This window comes from Desmodus rotundus, chromosome 10 (genome assembly GCF_022682495.2).
Source record: "Desmodus rotundus isolate HL8 chromosome 10, HLdesRot8A.1, whole genome shotgun sequence".
NCBI classification, from domain to species: domain Eukaryota; kingdom Metazoa; phylum Chordata; class Mammalia; order Chiroptera; family Phyllostomidae; genus Desmodus; species Desmodus rotundus.
This window is the reverse complement of record NC_071396.1, coordinates 39,841,317-39,865,697: the sequence shown is the minus strand read 5'-3', so window position 1 is coordinate 39,865,697 and position 24,381 is coordinate 39,841,317. Positions and strand designations below refer to the sequence as shown.

General features: G+C 40.6%; 1 protein-coding gene across 6 annotated transcripts in view; it reads right to left on the bottom strand.

The window, feature by feature from the left end:
• The window catches only part of CNOT6 (CCR4-NOT transcription complex subunit 6), a 58,533-nt gene that overhangs the window by 20,093 nt on the left and 14,059 nt on the right, over window positions 1-24,381 (bottom strand). For all 6 annotated transcript variants that reach the window (XM_053913011.1, XM_053913008.1, XM_053913010.1 and 3 more), the window contains 2 exons: window positions 16,039-16,152; window positions 67-253 (listed from right to left, as the gene is read on the bottom strand). In XM_053913011.1, the coding sequence (XP_053768986.1) occupies window positions 67-253; window positions 16,039-16,150 (299 nt within the window). In that variant the 5' untranslated portion in view covers window positions 16,151-16,152. The remainder of the gene's footprint in view (window positions 1-66; window positions 254-16,038; window positions 16,153-24,381) is intronic.

The window sequence follows — 24,381 nt, the reverse complement described above, 5'->3', positions numbered from 1 at the left end:
TAACAAAGTGAATGCTCTGTTTCATCTAGGGGATATGCAGTTAGATACTAAGCTGAATCTGCGAACCTGAGTGATACCATGTTTCCGAGTTCTGCTGGTAAACTCCGGATTTTGTTTGAAGACAGGTCCAGATACACCAGATTGTGAAGCTTGGCAATATCTGAAGGAATGCGGGACAGGAAATTGTCACTCAAATGCAAAGCTGTCAGGTGAGTTAATGACCACAAAGATGAGCTTAAGCTTCTTACTCTACCTGTAACAAAAGAAAAACAGGGCAAGGATTATAGTATTCTCTACCATTTGGTCCCTGGATCAAAGAATATTTAGGTGTTTCGATGAGTAATAATTTACCATACAACAAATTATGAGAAATGGGTTAACAGGAGAAACCTTACCTGTTCTAGGATAATTCACAACTACGATAAAGTTATAAACTCTATGGTTAGCAGAATGAAAAACCCATTTGAGGCAATATATCAATATTTAGATTGTATCATTATTTTTAAAAGCACAATAGCTAAGACTTTTTAGTGGCTTCAGCTATGACGGGGGTGTCAAACTCATCTTTACCGGGGACCACATCAGCCTCGTGGTTGCCTTCAAAGGGCCGAATGTAATTTCAACTCCTTAACAGTTAAGGAGTTACATTTATACATTCCTAAAACTATTTTGGCCCTTTGAAGGCAACCGCAAGGCTGATATGGCCCCCCGTGAAAATGAGTTTGACAACCCTGAGCTATGACATTAAAAGAAAAAGTATGAATAATTTATACTAATGATAAACCCACTATTTCAACATGGTTGATTTGGATTTATGCAAAAAAGAAAAAAAAATCAAATCCAGCATCTCAGAGGCGGTTCATATCTATACTCTACAACAGGAATTATGTTGGTAAACGAGACACTCTCAGTTGAGCAGTTTTAAGACCAGATTACCCAAGTGATAACTGCATCAAGAACCTTGTAACTAAAATAATGAAGGGTAAAATACTTGCCCAGAAACATTTCAGATATGAAGTCACAGCTATATAATCAATCAGACACAAGAGTCAATGACTAAGAACAGAGTAACTTCTATCAATGCAATATTAAATCCATACTTGGACACTTCACGACGAGATGCCACTCATTCTACAATCTATCTAGGAACTTTCCCCATAAATCTCTTTAAAGGTCTAGGACCTAGTCTGAGAGAAAAACAAACAAACAAATGTAATGAAAATATACTAGTCTTTGAGAACTGATTTCCTCCAGGCTGAAAAGCAATCTTGAGACTTCTAACTTTTAATCAGGATGAAGTAACAGAGACCAAATTTACCATCCCATGTGAATGACAAAATTAGACGATATACAGGAATTAACAAATTCCAGGCATCGGGACATCAACCAGTGCAGGAGAGTGAGCCCTGAAGGAAGGGAAACAGTGTGGGCCCTACAAGGGTCTTGGCTTACTTCCTGACAGCCAGCACAGGGAGGGGGTCTCAGGGGAAACCCAGAGGTTCCTCCACCCCCAACACCAAGTTCAGGAGACAGAGAAGGTCCAGGGAAACAAAGATGGCTAACGTTTACAAAGGCAGAGTACCACCAGAGAGGACAGATAAAAAGACAGAGGGGTCAGGTGATAAGTTTTCAGCAGAGGACTGATCCACGTGTGTAGGTGAGAAACTGCCCGAGAGGGGAAAGAAGGAAACACCCAAAGGGAGTGTAGGCAGCGATCCCCAGACTCTCACAAAACTGAGGCTGGCTGGGGTTGCCCAACGCCAGAGGGAAGATCCTGCAGCTCACACGACATTCAGTGGAACAAAAGTCAGCTATAGACTAAAGGTTACCCTCTCACCCCTAAGAAAGTTTAAGAGCAAGTCTCAAAAAAAATCAAACTGTTTCCAAGTAACTGGATCCCAGAACAAAGCTCAATACTAACTACAGGAATATAAAACTATGCATCACCCCACAAAGATAAAAATGCACACGATCTGGAATCCAGTAAAAAATTACCAGGCAGCAAAGAAACAGGAAGATAACATTCATAATGAAGAGAAAAAATCAATCAAAACCAGTCCAGACAAGATGGCCGTGAAAGTAGTAGACAGACACTCAAAGTCACCATGACTAGAGCCCACACAGTCAGAGGCCAGACGACCAAACGAGTCAAGCAGAGGTACCAGACCGCATATCCCCCCAGTCTGGACTGCTAGAGCCGAACACTATGTCTAAAGTGAGGATATAGTAACAGACCTACCCCAGATGAAACAAAGAAAGAAAACACACTGGAAAAATTACATCAGTGAACCCTTGAACAACTTTAAAGAGTCTAATATATGTATGTGTAACTGGAGTCCCCCAAACAGAGGTGTGTTAGGGACAAAAAAAATCTTAAGAAATAAAGGCAAGAGTCAACTGGCTATATCTACATGCGAAAGAATGAAGATGGACCCCTACCTCACACCATATACAAAAATTAACTCAAAAAGTCTTGGAAGAAAACAGGCACACACACACACACACACACACAGGAAAAAAGAAAAAGAAAAAGAAAAAAAAATCACAGACATAAATTTCTGTGACCCGGGAATAGGCGATGGCTTGTTAGATACAACACTGACAACACGAGCAACAAAAGATAAAACAGATAAATTGTACTTCATTGAAATTCAAACCCTTTGTACCTCAAGAGACACCATTAATAAAGTAAAAAGACAACCCGAAGAAAGGGAAAATATATTTGAAAATCATAAAGCTGATAGGACATTTGTATCCAGAATGTATAAAGAACACTTACAACTCAGTAAGAAAAAGACAAACCAATTTAAAAATAGGCAAAGATCTTACAGAGCTCTCCAAAGACACACAAATGGCCAATAAGGACATGAAAAAAATGCTCCACATCATCAGCCACTAGGGAAATGCAAATCAAAACCACAACGGCACACTACTTCACATCCACTAGCATGACTATAGTCAAAAAGACAGTAACACGTATTGGCCAACGTGGAGAAACTGGAACCCTGACAGGCGGACGGTGGTAGTGTAAAGTGATGCAGCCACTTTGGAGAATAGTAGAGCAGTTCCTTTAAAAGGTTAAACACAGTTACCACAGAGCCAGGAATTCACTCCTAGGTATGTACCCAAAAGAGATGAAAACTTGTCCACATAAAAACTTATACATAAATGTTCATAGAGGAATTATTCTTAGGAGTCTAGAGGTGCAAACAAGCTAAATGTCCATCAAATAATTAATAAAATGTGGTGTAGTCACACAACAGAATATTATAGGGTTACCAGGGGCTGGCTGGTTGAGAGAAAATGGAAAATGACTGCTCATGTGTATAAAACTCTATGAATACACAAGAACCACTGAATGTACATTTTATAGGGAATCGTGTGAATTACATCTCAAGCTGTTACCAAAAAAGAGGTATATAATTTTCACTTAATGAAGTTTACGAATCCACAATGAACCCTAAGCACATGAAAGCTCCAGGAAGAACAAAAAAGAAAAACTACACAAAGACACATTTTAATCGACTTAAAACAAATGACAAAATCTTCAAAGCAGTCAGAGAAAAAATAGATTTCACACAGAAAAACAAAGATAAAATGTGTGTAGATTTCTAGTTGTCACCAGTGTGAGAGAGAAGACAGTGAACAAAATCTTTAATATACTGAAAAAAAAAAAAAATCCCTCCAACTTAGAAACCCAGCAGAAGCACCCTCCAACAAGGAAGGCAGGTCACAAGGCGACAGAAAGCTATGGAGACAGACGGTAGCAATGGATGCCCAACACTATGAATGTATTTGATAAAAACCTCCCACAAAGAGAATTCTAGAACCAGTTGGGTTCACTGGTGAATACTGGCAAACACTTAAGAAGAACTAATACCAATTCTCCAAAAATTCATCCAGAAAACTGAAGACAGGAAGACACTTCCCAACTCCTTCTACGAGGCCAACATCACCCTATTACCCAAACCAGGCAAAACTAGTACGAAAAACCTACAACTCAATATCCCTCACAAACACAAATGCAAAATGTAACAAAATCTTAACAAATCAAATCAAATAATATATTAAGAGGGTAACTACCAGCAAGATTTGTGCCAGGACACAATTGATCAATGTTTTTCTCCCTCCCTTCCCCTCTTACTGAAAATAAATAAAATCTAAAACAGACAAAAACAAAAAATACAAAAAAAGATGTGCCAGGAAATTCAAGGTTCTTTGAACATTTTTAAAAAGTCATTCAAAAATGTTGTTCTTAGATAAGGAAATCATCTAAATAAATGCAGAAAGGGCATTTAACAAAAATTAATACCCATTCCCGATTTAAAAAAAACCCTCGCAGTAAGCTAAGAATGTAAGAGAACTTCCTCAATCTTGATAAAGGATAGCTACAAAAAGCTCAGTGGCAAAGGAATGGCTGCCTTCCCCCCTAAGATCAGCAGCAAAGCAAGAACGTGCATTCACAACTCTCATTCAACATTATACTGGTGATTTAGCCAGACAGGTGACAAGAACAATTAAAAATTGGAAAGGTGGAAGAAGTAAAGCTATTTGGATTTGCAAATGGTACAACCATCCATGTAAAAACCCTATGAAATCTGTAAAAATACTACCAATAAGTGAGTTTAGCAAGGTCATAGGGATAGATCAATATGCAAATATCTATTATATTTTTATACACTAGCCATGAACAATCAGAAATTAAAATTCCAAAATGGCAACATTTACAATACCATCAAATTTATAAACTACTTTAGGGCAAATGTGACCAAAAAACAAAGTGCAGGACTTGTGTATTAATACTTGTCTTCCTGTTTTGCTGTAACAGATTTTCTAAAACGCTTCTAAGGGTAAGAGATTCTAGAAAACATGAGAAAGGTGAGAGTTTTTATAGTTTTAACTGCATGCTTTGCTCTTAAACTTGACTTTCTAAAATGGAAAAGAAAGAGATCATTTTACACTTCCTCCTACCCAACTCATTACATTCAAAAGTTTATGTCATCTCCAAGGAAGACAAACAAATGGCCAATAAAGACACACAAAGATACTTAATGTCATGAACCGCAAGGAAACACAAATCAAAAGCACAATACGATACTTCCTCACACGCACTAAGATGGCCAAATCAAAAAGCGTTGTCGAGAAATTGGAACTCTCATACACACACTGCTGGTTAGAAAGTAAAATGATGCAGAAACTTTGGTTCAGAACAGGCAAATCTTTAGATGTAGAAAGTAAACTACTGGTTACCTAGAGCTGGAGGGTGGGGAGGAAAACAGGGAGTGATTGCTAAGGAATATAGGATTTCTTTTGGGGTGATAAAAATGTTTTAAAAGCAAAGCAATAATGGTTGTACAACTCTTGAGTATAATAAAACCCACTAAATTGCACACTTTGGTGAGTGAATTGTATGGTATATAAATTATTTCTCAATAAAACTGTTACATAAAAAATAAGTTTTAGCGTAACAGAACAAAGGACAAAAATAACATGAAAAACAGTATTTTGCATGTATAAAATAATCAGATGGAACAGAAGATAAGACCCTATTTATAATAAGAACTTGAAGGTAAAATACCTGGGAATGAATGTACTAAGTATATTAGACTTAAGGAAACAAAAAAGAGCAAATAGAAAAACATAAATCATGCCAATTTATAAAATAACATGATTATTTAAAAAATGTCAGGACTAGATATACTGATTCTGAATTTCATTATTAAAAAAAAAACAGCCAAGCCCCAGCTGGTGTAGCTCAGTGGATTGAGTGCAGGCCTGCAAACCAAAGGGTCTCCAGTTCAATTCCCAGTCAGGGCACATGCTTCGGTTGCAGGCCAGGTCCCCAGTTGGGGGCGCGCGAGAGGCAACCACACATTGATGTTTCTCTACCTCTCTTTCTCCTTCCCTTCCCCTCTCTCTAAAAATAAATAAAATCTTTAAAAAAAATAGCCAAATACAGCCAAATATCATCTGTCAAAATTACAAGTGCATATACCCTTTGACCTATAGATACATTAACAGAGATGCAAAATAACCTACGAGGTTACTGTGGCACTGCATGTGGCAGACTAACCATCAACACAGTACCACTGAAATACAGTACACGTAATGACACACGTGACGGAAATATTATAGAGCTTAAAAGTACAGGACATCTGTCTATGTACTTATTTAGAAATCTCTCTAAAATACCATGTTACGTGAAGAAAAAGCTTATCTTTTCACTTAAAAATAAGCTGTGGAGCAAGACTCTGTGTGTGTATTTGTGTATGCACAGGACTCCAGCGAGACGCAAAAGCAACGGGTAACCCTGCGTGTGAGCGCCCAGTGCGTGTGCGAGCTCAGAGCTGGAACGGGCGCTGAGAGAGACTTGCACTGTGTGCTTGTTCACACTCCCACGTGTCCCCTCTTCCTGAGATGTCCGTACCCCACGTCCCCCGGGGTGTGGGGTAATTGGTAGTTTAGCTAAGCTAGGATGCGTTTCCTGACCCCACCAGGCTGGTTAAGACAGTCTTAAAGAAAAGACAACAGTTTTGGTTTTCTGTCCAGCATGTATAATGGTTTTTACCTTCTTTACTTTACCTCTCACAGTCTGAACGGATCCTGAAAACCTGTCCGATGACCCGACCCATCACATCAGAAGTTTCAAAATGAGTAAATGAGGATGTAAATGAGACTTGTAAATGTTTTCCAGTGATGAGCGATGGCCTCAGAACTACCATTCTTGGGTTCACCCCCTTCTCCTGGTTACCCATCCACAACTCTGAACAACTTCCATAAAGCAGACACCAGTGTTATCTGGAGGACGGTCAGCTCCACAAGCTGGTGACACACTTAAAAGTCGACTGACTCAAGTTACACATATCATGATTATCAAAAGAGCCAAATATCTCAGTCCTAAAAAAAAAAGAGGGAGAGAGAGAGAGAGAGAAGAACTTGATCCAGAATTTGAGCTACATGGTCTATTACTCTTCATGGGAAAATATCACAACGTAGAAAAGGCTACAGCCAAGGTACCCGACTCAAAGGTCATTTAATGACTCCCAAGGAGTCCAGACCCACTTCATGGGAAGTGCCTGAGGCGGCCCGGTAGGCACTCCTCTCCCTGGCCCACACTGCCACCTCGAGGGCCCAGAACAAGTGGCTATCCGGGCTACAGACGTACGTGAAAGCAGCAGCCACAGTGCTGCCCCCACACAAAGGGCAACAAGAACAAGATGAAAATGAGAGTTGCTTGTTACCTGCAGAATCTTTTTCTTTTATTTTCTTTTTTAAGATTTTACTTATTTTTAGAGAGAGGGGGAGGGAGAGAGAGAGGGAGAGAAACATCAATGTGTGGTTGCTTTTCACAGGACCCCAACTAGGGACCTGACCTGCAACTCAAGCATGTGCCCGACTGGGAATTGAACCGGTGGTCGTTTGGTTCACAGGCTGGCACTCAGTGTCCTGAGCTACACCACCCAGGGCTGTTACCTGAAGATTCTTAAGCAGAATTTCATAATCTGTACACACATGAACTTTAGCTTCCTGTAACAACAGAGTAATTTGGTGTTGACCAATGATCCCTCTAGAGGAAGAAAAGTAGATAAAAATAGGGGGGAACACACAAAAATGAGGGTGAAAACCTTGGAGAACTACAAAAACAGCACAGATATGAGCAAAAAAGAACTTGATTAAGGGAAGCAAAGAGAGGGTGATAAGCAGGACACATCCACCAGGTCACCTCTGGAAGAACAGGTTTAATCACGAGCAGAGAGGCAGGCAGATGAGGTGGAAACTGCGGCTGAGAGGCTGAGGGGTTGAGCACAACGGTAAGCCCTCTTACACAGCCGGGGAGACACAACGGGAATTCAGGAACCACCAGAGGAGATCCTGGTGAACCGCTGAGGTTCCACCTAGACTGGCAACGGAACAGAGGTGGCCTGGAGTAAGCCAGCCCTCACAACCACTGCTAACCAGACTTAAGAGTGATGAGTCCCTGGTGAGATCAAGGTCACCCACTTCTACCACAATTGCCTGGCGAACACAAAAAGCAACTTCACTCCTAAGGAAGAGAACACCATCTAGGTCATCAACCTAATCTAGCATTTCATATAGAACTGCTATTGTTCAATAAAAATTCTAAAGAACTAAAAATCAGAGAAAAAGAGAAACAACAGAACAGAACCACCAGGAGATTCAGATGTCGTAATTACCATACACAATCCTTTTAAAAACTGCGCTAGAACACTTTCAGCAACATGGAGTGACAGGGACTGAACTTACCCTCCCACCCCAAACAACCGAAAAGCCAGTCAAATACTGTCTATGAAAACGTGGGTTCCAGACATTGGGCACAAGGCCGTACAAGACAGGGACTACTGACAGACGGAAAACAGACAAGGTGAGCCCTAAGACTGGTCAAGCTTGCTGCCCAGAGGGCAGTGCGGGGAGATGGGCAAAACCCAGACCAAGTGTGGCTGCCACGTCAGGTGGAGGAGGTGCGGGTGACAGTCTGGAGATGCCGAGGTAGCTAGAGTTCACACCAGAGTGTAAAAAGGAAAGAGCCGCAGAGACAGAAAGCTCTGGAGATCTGAAGAGGACTCCTCCCCTTGGGTCTTTAGCTGAGTACTAATGAGCAAATACATGTGAGGAACAACCCAAGACCTGGGCGGGGGAGAGCGGAAACACAGAAGAGGCGGGAGGGAACAACACTTGGGACCACTCAGGGCCAGGAACAGTCTGCGTTCCCACCAAAGTGGGAAATCGAACTGGCAGTGAACTCAGAAAGGTATTATTACTGGAAAGCGAGCCTTGAGAGAATCAAACTGTTTCTAAATAATTTAACTGTATCCTAGAACAAAGCTCAAGAGTATAGAAATACAAAAATATCCAGCATCCAAAAAGGTAAAATTCCCAATGTAATGTGTCCAATAAAAAATTAACCAGGCGTGGGGGCAGGTGGGAAGGCGGTGGGGAGAGAGGAGAGAAAGGAGGAGGGGTGGGGAGGACTGCTGTGGGTGAATCAAAGCCAATCAAGAAATGAAAAAAGACAGAGGTAGCAAATAAGACACTAAAAGGTATTAGAACTTTACTGCATTTGCTCAAAAAGGTAAAGGCAAAATGTTAAATAAAGGCACCATGATATAAAAAATACCCACATTTCACTTCTAGCTTTGAAAAATACAGTTACTATATGAGATTAACAGCAAATTAGATATTGCAAAGAAAAGACTAGTGAAGTTGAAGACACAGCAATAAAAACTGTTCAAAATGAAAAAAAGAAAAGACAGACAGGAGTTAAATTAAACAAACCATTAGTGAGCTATGGGGCTTCAAGACAAACAACTGTATTCCCCAGGGAGCTGAGGACTGAGAGGAGCATAAAAAAATTATTTGAATAGTGGCCTAAACTTCAACTTTCAAGAAAGCTATAAATCCACAGATCCAAGAAGCTCAAGAAAAACCTAAGCAAAAGAAAAATGAAAAAAAAAAAAAACCCTCAACGCATATCACAACCACACTGCTAAAGCAGTGATAAAGAGAATATCGTAAAGCAGCCAGAGAGAAGAGCCACACATGAAAGAAACAAGGGGAGGGAGGGAGGACAGCAGACTTCTCATCGGAACAAAGCCAGCAAGAAAGACCGGGGGCAGGACCTTGAAAGTGCCGAAAGGTAAAAACTGTCCACCTAGAATTCCACGTCTAGCAAAAGTGTCTTTCAAAAAACAAGGCAAAATAAACACGCTTTCAGATATAAAATTATACTATATAAAAATCACCAGCATACCTTCATTATAAGAAACATTAAAGGAAATCTTTCAATCAGAAGAAAAAGAACAGAAAGAAACCTGCTCACACACAAAGGAATGAAGTTCATGGATAAAAAAACTTGTCCTACTATACGACTGTTTAAAGGAAAAATAACAATATCGTGTGAGATTTATAACATATGTAGAAGTAAAATATGTGACAGCAACAGCACAAAGTCCAGGAGAAGAGAAACAGAAGTATACTGTCGCTAAAGCTCACACTATACAGGAAGTGGTATAATATTACTGATATATTTTATATTACAATGCCTAAAATAACCATTATTAAAGAGTTACATAAAACTTATTAGTCAACAAAGGAGATAAAATGTAATTTTACAAAAAATAGAAAAAAAAAGGAATAAACAGAAAATACAGTTGACTCTTAAGCAATGTAAGGGTTAGGATTGCCAACCTCCTCAACACAGTTGAAAAGTGCATAAAACTTTCTTTTTCAAAGATTTTATTTACTTATTTGAGAGAGAGGAGAAGGGAGGGAGGAAAACAAAGGAGAGAAACATTGATGCTAGAGAGAAAACCCCGTGGGTGCCTCCCATCCGCGCCCCAAATGGACAAACCCGCAACCCAGGCATGCCACTCCCTGACCAGGAATCAGACTAGCAACCTCTCAGTTTGTGGGGTGATGCCCAACCAACCAAGCCACACCAGGCAGGGCTGAAAACTGAACATAATTTTTGATTCCCTCAAAAACCTAAGTGACCCCCCGGTATCCAGAGGAGTGGGGTGGGGAGGGGTGGTTCCAGGCACCAAAACTGGCACGTGCTCAAGTCCCTGATACGAAATGGTATATAGATCAATGCACAGTCAGCCCTCCACATCTGCAGACTCCCAACTAGAGACTGAAAACAGTACAGGTATTTATTTACTTCTAAAAATCTGTATCAGACACTACTATGCTGTGAGGACGGCACGCCCGGAGAGGGTACCCAGGCTGATCACCCCTCTCCCATAGCTTGCTTGTGCATCTCTTCTACATGGCTGTTCCTGAGATGTATCCTTCATAACAAACCAGTGACAGTAAAGGTAGAAAAAAAATCTGTGTATAAGTGGACGCACACAGTTGAACCCTGTATGTTCCAGTGTTCACTCTAAATCGTGTGACAGTCCACTTAAACCCAACCATATCAATAACACCATTAACTGCAAATCCATCTAAAGGAACTGAAAACAGAGAAAGCAACTAGTGTCCACTGGAAAGCACCAGCCTGAGAACACGGCAAGTGGGAGTTTCGTGCAAGTCAGCAAAAAGTGCCGAGCGTCCACAATAAGCCTGAAAGCAGACTCCGCCCGCAGGACCCTACAAACCCGCCAGAGAAGGCCCACACTGAGGACAAAATTCAAAAAAATAGAATTAAAATTGAGTAGGACAGGAATAAAAGACATGGGGGGGGAAACGGTCCAGATAAAAATAAGAGAACAAAACCAGAGAGTCTCACACACTGCAACAAAACAGAAAAAAAAGAAGCAAAAACTCAAGTAGTTAGAGAACTTTCCTGATCATACCTTCTAGTTCAGAAAACTAAATTTAAAAAAAATAGAAAAGTTCTAAGGTCAAATTTCATAAAAGTTATATATTTTAAGAAGTTATTTTAAGAAAGAAGAATAAAGACCAGAACAACTCCCTACAAACAAAAGCATACCTACCACAAACACCAAAAAACCTATTACAGACATCTTCAAAACAAGCTAAAATGTATTAAGAAAATGATAAAACACTAAAAGAACGGAAGATTTAGAAAAACTCAGTAAAGGAAAATCAAACTACAAAGAAGTTCATAATGAATAACTGTGTAAGAAAATATGCGCGCATGGCCTACGTGCGGGCAGCTGCGACACTGGCGGCGAGACTGGAGGGCTGAGTGAGGGAGAGCTGCCCCGTGCGCTCGGACAGGAGCACCCCTGCCGATAGCTCCCCTTTCAGGCTCCATTCGGTCTATGGACTCAACGCGGTACCAACCCAAACCCAGCAAATGATTTTGGGGATATCAACAAACCAATTCTGAAGTTTATACCGGGGCAATAGACACAAAATAACCAACACAAAAGTGAAGAAGAACAAAGCTGGAGGCCTAACAGCATTCAGTTTCAGACATGTATAAAGCTACAGCCATCGAGACAGCCTATTACTGATGAATGGACAGACACCTCACTGGCAGAACAGAAAGCCCTGACATAAACCCATACAAATATAGTCATCTCATCTTTCAAAATGGATTTTATTTATTTATTTTTAGAGAGGAAGAGAAGGAGAGAAACATCAGTGCCAGAGAGAAACACTGATTGGCTGCCCCTCATATGTGCCCTGACTGGGAATCGAACCTGTGACCCTTTGCTTTGTGGCAGGATGCCAACCAACTGAGCCGTCCTTGTCAGGGCTAGTTACCTGATCTTTGACAAAGGAGTAAAGGCAATAAAATAGAGAAAACAGTCTTTCAACAAATGGTTTCACAACAACTGGACATCCACGTATTTCCTAGCTCTGTCCGGTGAAAAGATCTAGGAAAAAAAATGACCACCCCAGTAGCAATGAGTATCCCTAGCTACAGATATGGTCTGAAATAGCATCTCCAACTTAAAAAACAAAAACAAAAACAAAACCCAAAAAACAGTTTTCTTGGGGAAAAAAATGATATTCCAGTTTTGAAGCAGGAAACATACAAGATGAGCCAAGAAAATCTTGCTATACCAGATAGCGAGACAACTAGAGTGTGTCAAAGAACTCCGAACTCCTTTTTAGCAGCTCTCCTGTTAGCCAACAACAGGCCAACTTAAGCATCAAAACAAGAGTAATTATAATTCACGACACGTGCTTGAAATCCAAATGTTTAAAAACTCTAGTTAATGCGGGAAAGCTTCTCTTTATAGATGCACTATTCCTAATGAAAAGAAATTACAGAATTATAATATCATTATTTCACAATCCTCAAGGAATTAATGGCTCTAGGCAATGAATTATCAGTATTGTCAGAAAACGAGGCATTCACAAACTTTACATGCGTCCCAAAGTGGGGGGCGGGGGAGACACAATACCTCCTACACACCACCACCTTCAGTCCTGCCAAAGGGCTCAAGTCTGATCTGAGCAAGCCTCTACAACCAGCTACTCATTTGCAGAAACGCCGAAGACGAGAAACATGCCAAACTGCATGAGTATCATCAGGTAGCTAAACACGGACTGAGGGAACCAACAGGGCAAACCTCCCCAGCCCACAAAGATTTGTAAAAAAAAAGGATGTGGGGGGCCCTGCAAATTAAGACATACCAAATAAAAAGAAGGGTGGGTACTAAATCATAATACTTAGGCATACATAATTTGCTGTTAAAGGAAGTAGTTACTATAAAAGTCAGGATAATGGTTGCTTGTGGGAACAGAGGGGGGTTGTGATTGGCTGTGGCATACGGAGGGGATTCTACTAAATCTTGACCTGGGTAGTAGTTACAAGGCTTCTGGCCTTACAGTAATCCATTAATATATTTTGTCTGTGTGAATTTCTTTACCTGTGGCTCATTTTACAATTAAAAAGGCTCCCTTAAAAGCAAATGATTAACAGTCACTTGGCTTAACTGGTTACCTCCAAATGGCACAAAGAACTAACCAATCATCCCCCTGGAACCAAAGGAGCGTATGAGATGGTTTCCGGTCCAGGATCGACGACCATAGAATCCTACGACCTTGTAATACAGGACCTTAAGGAACTGATGCTAGAGCAAGTACAGGATGTAACTGCCTCAGCATGAAATGAATTCAGCCTTGACAACTGCTACACACAGGAGCTTATGTATTAAGGACCAAGACTGTAAGGGAACCCTCGTGCACTGCTGGTGGGAATGCAGCGGACTGGGGCAGCCACTGTGGACAGCAGTAGGGCGGGGCCTCAAAACATTAAACATGGAACTGCCTTATGACCCCGCAATTTCACTTCTGGGAATGTATCCGAAGGAACCCAAAACACATATTCAAAAGAATATACAAGAGGAATGTACCCCTATGTTCACTGAAATGGTATTTACAATAGCCAAGATTTAGAAACAGCCTAAGTGCCCATCAGTAAACAAGTGGATAAAAAAGCTATGGTAGGGGGTAGGATTGTGGGTGGGGTGGGGGAAATGGTGGCGGGAAAATGGAGACAACTGTACTTGAACAACAATAAAAAAAATTAAAAAAGAAAAAGCCGTGGTACACTTACACAATAGACTACTCAGCTGTAAAAAAAGGAAATCTTATCTTTTGCGACAGCATGGATGGACCCAGAAAATGTTCTGCTAAGTGAAGTAAGCCAGTCAGGAAAAGACAAGCACCATATGATTTTCACCTTGTGTGGAATCTAATAAACAAAATAAACTAACTAAATAGAAACAGACTCATAGATGCAGAGTGCAGACTGACAGCTGTCAGAAAGGAGGATGGGTGGAGGGCTGGGTGAAAAAGGTGAAGGAATTAAGCAAAAACAAAACAAAACAAACCCTCAGAGACACAAACAGTATGGTAATTTCCAGAGGAAGAAGAGGGTGGGGGAGGCAGAAGAGGGCAATGGGGGGATAAACAGTGATGGAAGGAGACTTGACCTGGGGTGGCGAACACACACCACAATATACACATGATGTATTGGAGAACTGTGCATGTGAAACCTATATATTTTATTAACCAATGACACTCCAATAAATTCAGTAAAAATACTTTTGAAAAGACTACAGAGTGCCCTTCCTGATAGTGGCTTTGTGAACTACAAGGTCCTGTGCCACAGACTAGCCAACCAATAGTTTATCCTCGATTACAGCTGGTAAAGATAGGACTACTTCGCTTAGAGGGATCTCTTCTCTTCCTTCCCATCCTGGATAAAGATTACTTCCCAAAGTCCAGAGTAAACAGAGAACACTAACCCCAAAATCTCCTATTTTCTAGTTTATCCTGATGTTTTAAGGGGAAACTTCCCTACATGCAAAGAACTGCAATTCAAAAACTGCTAATAAGGCTGAAAAAGAGAGAGAGAAACGAAGTTAAATACTGGTCCTGCAGAAATTAAAAGAGCAAAGTGGGAGTAGTGTCTGCCTGAGATCTGAGGGCAACTGGCAAACCCAGAAGTCACAGAGGACAGAAGGGAAAGAAGAGGGAAATGTCACTGTGGTCAGCTTAGTTAAGGCCAGCAGGCCTTAAGGAGATCAGGAGAAGCCAGGAGACCACGCGGGTACCAACCTCTATGGCTGCAGAAGAGGGAGTTTGGGTTTACTAACTCATTAGGTTAACCAGAAATTTTCAGCTGGAAAGGGAAGAATGTTATCATCACTACTTCCTTTTTGCTTCCTATATAGTGCTTTTCTACCTGGCCCTGGCAGTTTCATTTTGTCCGTTAGTTATTCATACTGGTATACTCCCTCTTCTCACCCCTTAACACGCCATAAGCTCCAGAACAACAAGGACTGTGTTTTTTCATTTATGTATCTTCCATATGCCTAGTATAACACCTGGCAAAATGTTTTACACATAGCACCTGTCTGCTTCATTACATTAAGAAAAAAATCAAGGACAGAAAGGGAACACTTTGTATTGTTTCAGGGAAGTATGGGGAGGCATATTAGGCCAACATTACAATGAACCTTGGTTGCTTCAGAAGTAATGTCCCTTCACCACCTCTGGAGCATTAAAAAAGGGCTGTATACCCCCTGGCAGGGATGCTCAGGATATTCTCTGTGGGTCTGGGGATTTACATATTTTCCAAAAAATGTTTAGGGATCACTAAGGGTAGAAGAGAATTTTGAGATCTACTTTGAGATTTTGTGTTTCTGAGTAGGGCTGTCCTCAAAGGCTCAGATCAAAAAGAGCAAACGAAGAAGTGAGGAGAAACAAACCTGCCCCAGAACTTACACCGGAACAAGCAGTCCCCACCCCATTACAAACCCGTAATTTGAAAATGCAAAAGCTCAACCCTACTGCTTCAGAGAATTACCAGAACAAACTGCGCGCACAAGGCATCTCCCGGGGTATTTTCACTTCATCCTCGACACGATTACCCTGATTTTACAACAGGACACTGACGCTGAGAGAACAGCAGTGAATGGATTTGGAACTTTGAGTCAAAACATCTTCTTCCCACTGGACCTTCCTGCTTCGAAGATGGATAAGCACTGGTAAAATACAGCATTGCTTCTGTTGTGTGCCGACACTAGAAACTTAATTTTCTACCACGTCTCAGTCTCCATGCCATAAATTTATGCTTGCGTGTCTTACCACTTATTTCAAGCTCTGCCCAATGTGATCTCTTCCCATTCGCTGCTTCCTCAGAGGACATAATTGTGTACATCCTCCGAGGGTCAGGGGGCTCGTATTTTTCTTTGGGCATGCCTGTTAAATTAAGAAAAGAAACCAATCAGATTATGAAGAATCAAATAACTGAAAATAACAAGATCTATTTAAAGGTAGACACCCACCCTAGCTGGTGTGGCTCAGTGGATTGAGTGCTGGCTTGCAAACCAAAGGGTTGCAGGTTCAATTCCCATTCAGGGCACATGCCTGCGTTGTGGGCCAAGTCCCCGGTAGGGGGGCACGAGAGGTAACCACACACTGATGTTTCTCTCCCCCTCTCTTTCTTCCTCCCTTCCCCTCTCTCTAAAAATAAATAAATAAAGTCTTTTAAAAAAAAGTAGACACCCGTATTATGATCTCTAAATACCCTTCCCATTAGGAGCTTCTTGGAGAAATGAAGGATTGAACAAATTAACCATTAAAAAAATTTCTGAGAATCGGACAAATTTGAAAAACTAAATATATATATAGATATTAAAGGACTATTGTTCATTTCACTTGTTGGCTTAAAAAAAAACCTTATCTGTTATAGACATATTCTGAAATATTTAGGTGGAATGAAATTTCACTCTCTTGCATATTCCCCCAAACCTCTTGCCCAGTCTTATTTTACCTTATTCATTTGGATGAACCACATAACCCACTTAAACCAACTCTCCACCTACTATGAATACCTACACAGCTAAACATAGCTGGAAAAAACCTATCTCCATGTGAATTTAAAGAGAGCTAGTCAGCGACTATTTCCCTCAAATGGACTCTTCATACTGACCAGAAACTGTACTGTAAATTCTCCCAGTCCCTTATCCTACATGACTTCTCCAAATTTCCAACACCCACTCCTCCATCTTCCTGCTCTCCGATTTTCTCATGAAAACAGAAAACCAGAAGAGGCCTTTGTATGCAGTCCGACCTAGCCCATCTCTCTATACAACTCTGTTTCACTCAGGACAAAATGCCTGCCCTCTTTGCACATGATCCCACCCCATCATTTTGCCTATTCAAGGACATTGCCTGGCGATTTTCTCCAACATCAAATTTCCCTTCCCTATTGGATCTTTACCTTCTTTTCACATACATGGTATTACTTTGTCTATTTTTTTTAAAAAAAGTCTTAACCCCATTTCTCTTTCCAGTTACCACACTTCTTTCTCTCATCTCTTTCAAACAAAAACTCAACAGTTGTGCATGCTCCCTGTCTCCTACACCTATTCTCCCAGTTAAACCCATTCACACCAGTACATGCTTTTCACATTCCACCAAAAACTGTCAAGAAGAAAACCAGTGACCTCACATTGTTATAACCCAGAGATTTTTTAAAAACATTTTTAGAGAATGAGGAAGGGAAGGGAGTTGGGGTGGCGCGGGAAAGGGAGAGAAGGGGAGAGAGGGAGGGAGGGAGGGGAAAGAGAGAGAGAGAGGAGGAAAGAGAGAGAGAGAGAGAGAGAGAGAGAGAGAGAGAGAGAGAGAGAGAGAGAGAGAGATTTGTTGTTCCATTTATTTATGCATTCATTGATTGATTCTTGTATGTGCCCTGACTGGGGGTTGAACCTAAGACCTTGGCATATCAGGACAACATACCAACCAACTGAGCTATCCAGCCAGGGCTTTCCCAGTGATTTTCAACCTTTTTCATCCCATGGCCCACACAAACTAATTATTAAATTCTGCAGCACACCAAAAAATATGCTATATTTTTTGCTTATCTGACAAAAAAAATTGGTATAATTTTGACTTAGGCACACTTAATGGCTATTGTTGTGTTGACTATTGTTTTGACAATCGAAGGGAAAAGAGGTCAGAGACCCTGACTAAATAGTCAGGTGTTGCGTGTTTTAAACGTTCTTGCAGCGCACCAGTTGAAAATCGCTGTTATATTCAAAGGTCATTTCTCAGACCGCCTTTTATTTATCCTATGATCAATACTTGATGTAGATGATCACTCCCTCCTAGAAACATTTATTTCACTTGGCTTCCAGGGTATCTTTTCTCTTGGTTTTTCTCGTACTCTCTCTAGATTCGGTCTTTTGCTACTTCTTCCCGCAGAGTTGAAATTAATTCCATTTTACCAAGGGAAAGCTGAACACAAAAAGGTTTAAGCAATTTTACTAGTATTATAACACTGGGAAGTAGCAGAATCAGGCTTTGAATATATCTGATTAAAAGTTAAAGCTACTTTTTAAGTGAAATAAGCCAATCACAAAAAGACAAACACTATATAATTTCACTTATATGAGGTACTCAGAATAGTCAAAATCACAAAGACAGAAAGTAGAATGGAGGTTGCCAGGGCCTGGGAGAGAGGGAATGGGAAGTCACTATTGACTGGGCACGGAGTTTCTTTATTACGAGAAACGTTATAAAGATGGTACGGCTGCACAACATTATGAATGTAATAACAGTGAGCACCACACTTAAAAATGTTGCTAAGATAATAAATTTTATGTTATGTGCATTTTCCCACAATGAAGAAATGGAGAAAAGGTAGTTATTTTGTTCGTGCTGCGCTATCTCCCTACTGATGGGGCGCATGCTGTTTTTCAAACACAGACAGGGGCTCTGACCACGCGGTCAAAACGCAGGAGGAAAGTCATCCTAAAAAGCTGCTTGAAAAAAGAATACAAATGGTGAGAATAATCACGTGTACAAGAAATAACACTATTTTCGGTTTTGTTAAAAACTGTCCTCTTCTAAATACAACAACTGAATTTATAGACCACTACAAAATACCCAACCCGGAGAACTACACAGTCAAGAAATGTCCCCATTCAGTCCAGAGGACAACTGGTCAAAGCCAGTGACCTTTCGGAACACCATGACTACACCAGTAACAACCTAGAAAACACAAAACGCTGTGCAAGGCTACCAGAATTTGAAAACTTTCCTTAAGATCAGCCAAATGCCATTTTTCTGATCGGATTCTACTTACAAAACAACCACTTGCTCTTTATTGCCTTTTCCAAATAGAATTTAATAATGAAGAAATTACTCTGTCCAGCGGAGGTATTTAGGTCCTATTATTAATCAACCTGACTTCTCACTGAAAGTTCAGAAGTCTGATTCACCAATATCATGTGAGCTGAGTGTGAATCAATATCCAGAGTTTGATCGCAGCTCTGAGAACCGATACAAGTGCTACTGAGCTAAGAAATCTGAAAACCAAGCCCTGGACCTGGAGTCATTCCATCAGAGACGTGATTTCTGCCACAGCAGCCAACCACTCCCTTTCTTTGCTTTTTATAACAGAAGATGGGTTGTCTTAAAATTTGAGACACAGGCCATTACTCTAAACTCAAAAGCAGTGAGCTCTTCTCTATTTCCCAAATCTGTGGGGATAAGGATAAGGTGGAGGGACCGGGGACTTGTCAGAATAAAAACGGCAGCGCACCGGACGGGCAAGCTCCTCTGAGGAGCAGTACCAGCAGCACACCCCACCCACTTTCCCGGGAGTGGACACAACACAGCACTGGAGACTAGGCAGAGACAAGGATGTACCAACACATATAATTTAAGATTTCCCCCCAAGGCTTTGAAATCAACAAAGCAGATCTCACTCTCTAAAAAATACAGTATTTCACTGTAGATTGTCATCTACAAAAAAAGAATAAAGGGTTTCCAAAATAGACTTGAAAACTGTCAAGGAGAATTACAAGAGACTTTTTAAAAATAGCTAGGCCAGAGTCAGCAGGTGTATGGCACCTGACTAGTCCACCTCCTACTGCTCCAATCCAGGGCCTGACATCGCTGCTGATCCTGCAGCGTAACACCACCCCCTGCTAGATCTCAGAGAAACAGTTTATTACGCTAGAATCATTACTTGTCTTGAAGAAACAGGACTTTACTTACCAGCATAGAAACATAAGCTTTCATAAATATTTTATGAAATGGATTAAAAATACAGAACCACCCTAGGAAAGTCAGTGTTGCGAAGATGATTTACAAACCATAACACAACAAATAAAGGACGTTTGTTTGTCCTGAAGCATTTAAACTAAGGGTGGACTAACTGCATACCATCAACTTGGAAAAGACTATCCTCTCCCACAGGGAAGAATGCCAGGAACCCACAGTCTCTGCCCATTTCAGAAGTGCCGAGTGTGTGCGTGTGTGTACACAGGCACAATGCGGTGAAGAGCTGGGGCAGGATTCACGGGGGGGTGTAAGGAATTTATCAGACTCTAAGGTAAAGAGGAAAGGTCTAAGACAAGAAGAACTAAGGAAGCAGCCTGGAATGAAGACCTCCACAAAGGCCTGGTGTGAAAAGTTACACCCGACCCCACTACAGCCCCCAAGAGATGAACAGTTCCCGAGTTACAGCCCTTAACTTAAACCTGTTTTAACCATCCTCTGACTAGGAGTAAGTGGAAAGAAAGAGCTGCTGGAGACAGGAACGTATGGAAAGGAGATAGCAGCCTCTGGCCTATATTTCTGTCAGGAGTCAAACTTATGTTCAGTCAAAACTGGGGATAAATAGTTGAACATTTCCCATGGGAAAAGGATATGTAATGACAAACCCAGAGCTGAAATCGCCAATCACAACTGCCCACAGCCAACGCGTGTGCCACGGCCTGCCTCTCACCCACCCCAGGCATACTTAGCCTTCAAAACGAGGTACCTAAGAACCCATCCACACCATTAACTGAATGAGAAGCAAACCAACACAGAGCAGGCAACGTCAAACAAACTTAACACGGCATAATGACTATACAAACATCACTACCAAAAAAACCCCCAAAGTACCACAGAAACAGAAAACTATTTTGCAAAAAAATGTGCTTCTCATGCTAAAGAACATGAAACTCATAAACAAAAACAAGTAAAGTATATGGAACAAGACAAACTGAGACAAAAAGGGAGAGTGTAAACCTAATGGGAAAAGTATAAGTATCTGAATATTAGAATCTCTAAAACAAGACTGAGACCCCCCCCAAAAAAGGGCAAGTCACAGAATATATAAACATATTTCCTTTTAGTAACATAAAAGGCAAAATGACAAAAGCAAAAAAAAAAAAAACGATCAACATAACACTATGATAGTAATTACCTACTCAGTAACTCAGCAAATCTACCCTTCAGTACTGACCCAAAAGAAATAAAAATGTCCACAAAGACATCTATGCAAATGTCAGCCACAACCCCTTTATTCCTACTGCTAAAAACTGAAAACACCCCAGGGTCCATCAGCAGTGAAAGGCTGATCAGATGGCAACGCAGCCACGTACCTGAGTACTGCTCAGCAATAAGCAAGGGCTGCGGATGTGACACACACATATGTGAATCTCAAACATTATACTGAATGAAAGAGACCCAAAAGACATTTAATTTACATGAATTTTGTAGTGATAACAGAGGCGGCCCTTTTCAGGAGTGATGAAAATATTTGGGATCTTAACTGAGGTGTGGTTTATATTGGTCTATATAGTTAATCAAAACTCAAACTGTACATTTGAGATTATACATTTCACGTATATTTTATCTCAACAAAAGAATATTCCAATCTCAAAAAGTTGGTTAAGTGTGAAGACAAACTAAAGGGCGTTTTCAGACAAGCAATTACTAAGAGAACAAACAACCCATGTACTTTTTGTAAATAAGCATTGTTTACAACAAAAAAAATTGCAAAAACCCTAAATCACCATCACAGAGAATATGGGGTGGAATCAGTCACTGGGCAGCCACGCTACGGACGGTGACGAAGCTGTGAGAGGAGGTGTTAATAAACAACTGGTATGACATTGAATTACTTCACATTGTAGGCATAAGCAAGCAAGTACTCAATGATGTTAAGAACCATGATTTTCAGGGTAAGGGAATATTTATAAGTAAATGAAATTAAATGAAAACACCAATACTAAAACTGACTTGAGAATATTAACATAAACTCATGATTTTTTTGTTTGTTTGTTTCTAAGGAGCCACTGAAGGGTTCTAGAAGCAATGTTACCTCTGAAACAATAGCACTCCCAATCCTTGATTTTGATCTCTAATATTAAGAAAGCAAAGAAAGTTCTTTGCAAAATGCCCAATTAGAAGGTCGAGGCGGGAATTTTATAAAATGAGCCTGGGACTTCCTTTAGTGCCGAAGAGCTAAGCCTAATGGGGTTATCATGTCATGTCAACATGGTACAGGAGCCAGCTAGAAGGAGCCCTCACTGGCCAAAGCTGTGACAATTTGAGCAAAAAGAACCATAATGATGATGGAATGAAATACACTAAATCAGTATCTGTGTTGCAGAGAACAGCTGGCAATGATGTAAAAGATGGATTAAGTAACAGAAGACAAGTGTAGTAATCAAGGCAAGAAGAAAAGCAAGAGGGGAGGGAGGGAGTGAAGGGAAGGCCATAAGCACAAATCAGCCACCAAAACTGGGGCAACCATTACACTAAGACAACTGGTAATCTGAGAAAGACTTAAGTGTTTATACTTTTAGCAGGTACTGCACTTCAGAGCAGTCAAATAGCCCCAGTTGAAGGAAAAGTCCTACTTTACAAAAGAAGGACAGCTAATAAAAGAAGAAAGAACTTTTTTTTAAAAAGCAACATCATTTCGTAATTGCTAAGGACCCTCTTTAAAGCAAGGATTATAAACTGGGTTAAAACCATTATATGAATCACTGGTGTAAAGCTGGGGTAACACCACCACCCAGACTGTCTTCTGATCGTAAGGTGGAAAACGCTCGAGGAGAAATAAACTGTTCCCTTCTTCAACAAGCTCTGCAACCGCTACTGGGGGGAGGTCCAGATACTGCTGTCTCTTGATGTGAGGGAATACGAAGTACACACCAACAACGCTTACGATGACACCAAAGAAGCGATCTGACAAAATGAGGATGCAGGACTCTCTGCAGGGTAACTGGTCTGCTGACTTCAGCAAGCCAGTGCCAGGACTATTCTAGGTTTGAAAAAAATCAAGAGATATCATCAGATGTGATGAATAGTCCCTATATAAGATCCACAGATCAGCAATAAAGGACATTTTGTGGACAGTTGAAGAAACATTTCATACTTAGCTCCTATTTACAATATTAATGATTATGCAGTGTTATTTAGGCCATGTACAAAAATGTGTTCGTTAAAAAGCACTCTAAAGTTAAATAACCTATTTTAATTATACTACCCAGATTTTTTTCAAGAGAAATGAGGTTGAGTCACAGCCCATCTCAACTAACAAAATAAAAAGCTATATTTAATCTGTCTTTTCCTTTCCATGCTTTTTATATTCTCTCCTTCATTCCTGTGCTGTACTTCTTTCTCAAACATTAAGGAGACAAAAAGGGGCAGAGGAAGAAGAAAGGGAAGCAAAACTCATGTGCAGAACGACCCTTTTGTTTGACCAGGCTCCTCGCAGAGCTGCAAGTCAGGGCATATATAAAAAGCTAGTGACATTAACCTTGGTACCAATTTACTTCTCCCTATCCAATTTTTCAATAGGTCTTACCTAATTTTTCACTAAATCTGACTGACTTTTTACACCTTCAGGATTTTTAACCCATTTTCTCCATTTTCAAAGCTCCTTTAAGTTAATTTAGACCCTCCTCACTGCTCAGTTTCAAATATAAAACGACTTCCTCTACATCTATCTTCCTGAAGGATGCTCACATCCTTTCCTACTTAATAACCTACAGTGGCCCTTCCTGTCCACCTACCTAATGTCCAAACTTCAAAGTCCTTTACAATCTGGACTTAGCATTTTCTCACTCATCTTCGGCCACTCACATAGCACCCTATGAAGTCCTAAGTTAATTAGAGCAAGCCTACTTCTAAGACACAGTCTTTCAATGTATATGCTAATCCCTTCAGCAAAGACAATTTTTGCACTCAACTCCTACTCACTCTGCAAGACCACTCAGGTCACACTGAGAGCCCTGTAAGTCCTTCTTGACAAAGGCACAACACGCGCTCCCTGTTCTCTCCTCTGCACGTCGTGTATTTACTCACTAGAGCATCTCTTTCCCAAGCAGTTTGTATCTCCTGGGGTCCCATATAAGGCCTAGCACATCACACTCATGAACTGGTCTAAACATTCTCTTTTTCATGACCCAGAATCAGGTTTCCATAGAAGAACAAGCAAGAAAAATCCAAAAACAATTCAATACACCCAAACCTTTTAAGGTAGTTTTCTTTATAGAATCATTAATTCAACAAATATTTACTAAGCACCTTCTATGTGCCAAGCACTCTGCCAAGGTGCTAGGAATAAAGAATAAAAAATTCATGATCCTGGATTTCCATCTACTAGGGAAGCAAAGAAAAAAATCCCACAACCAT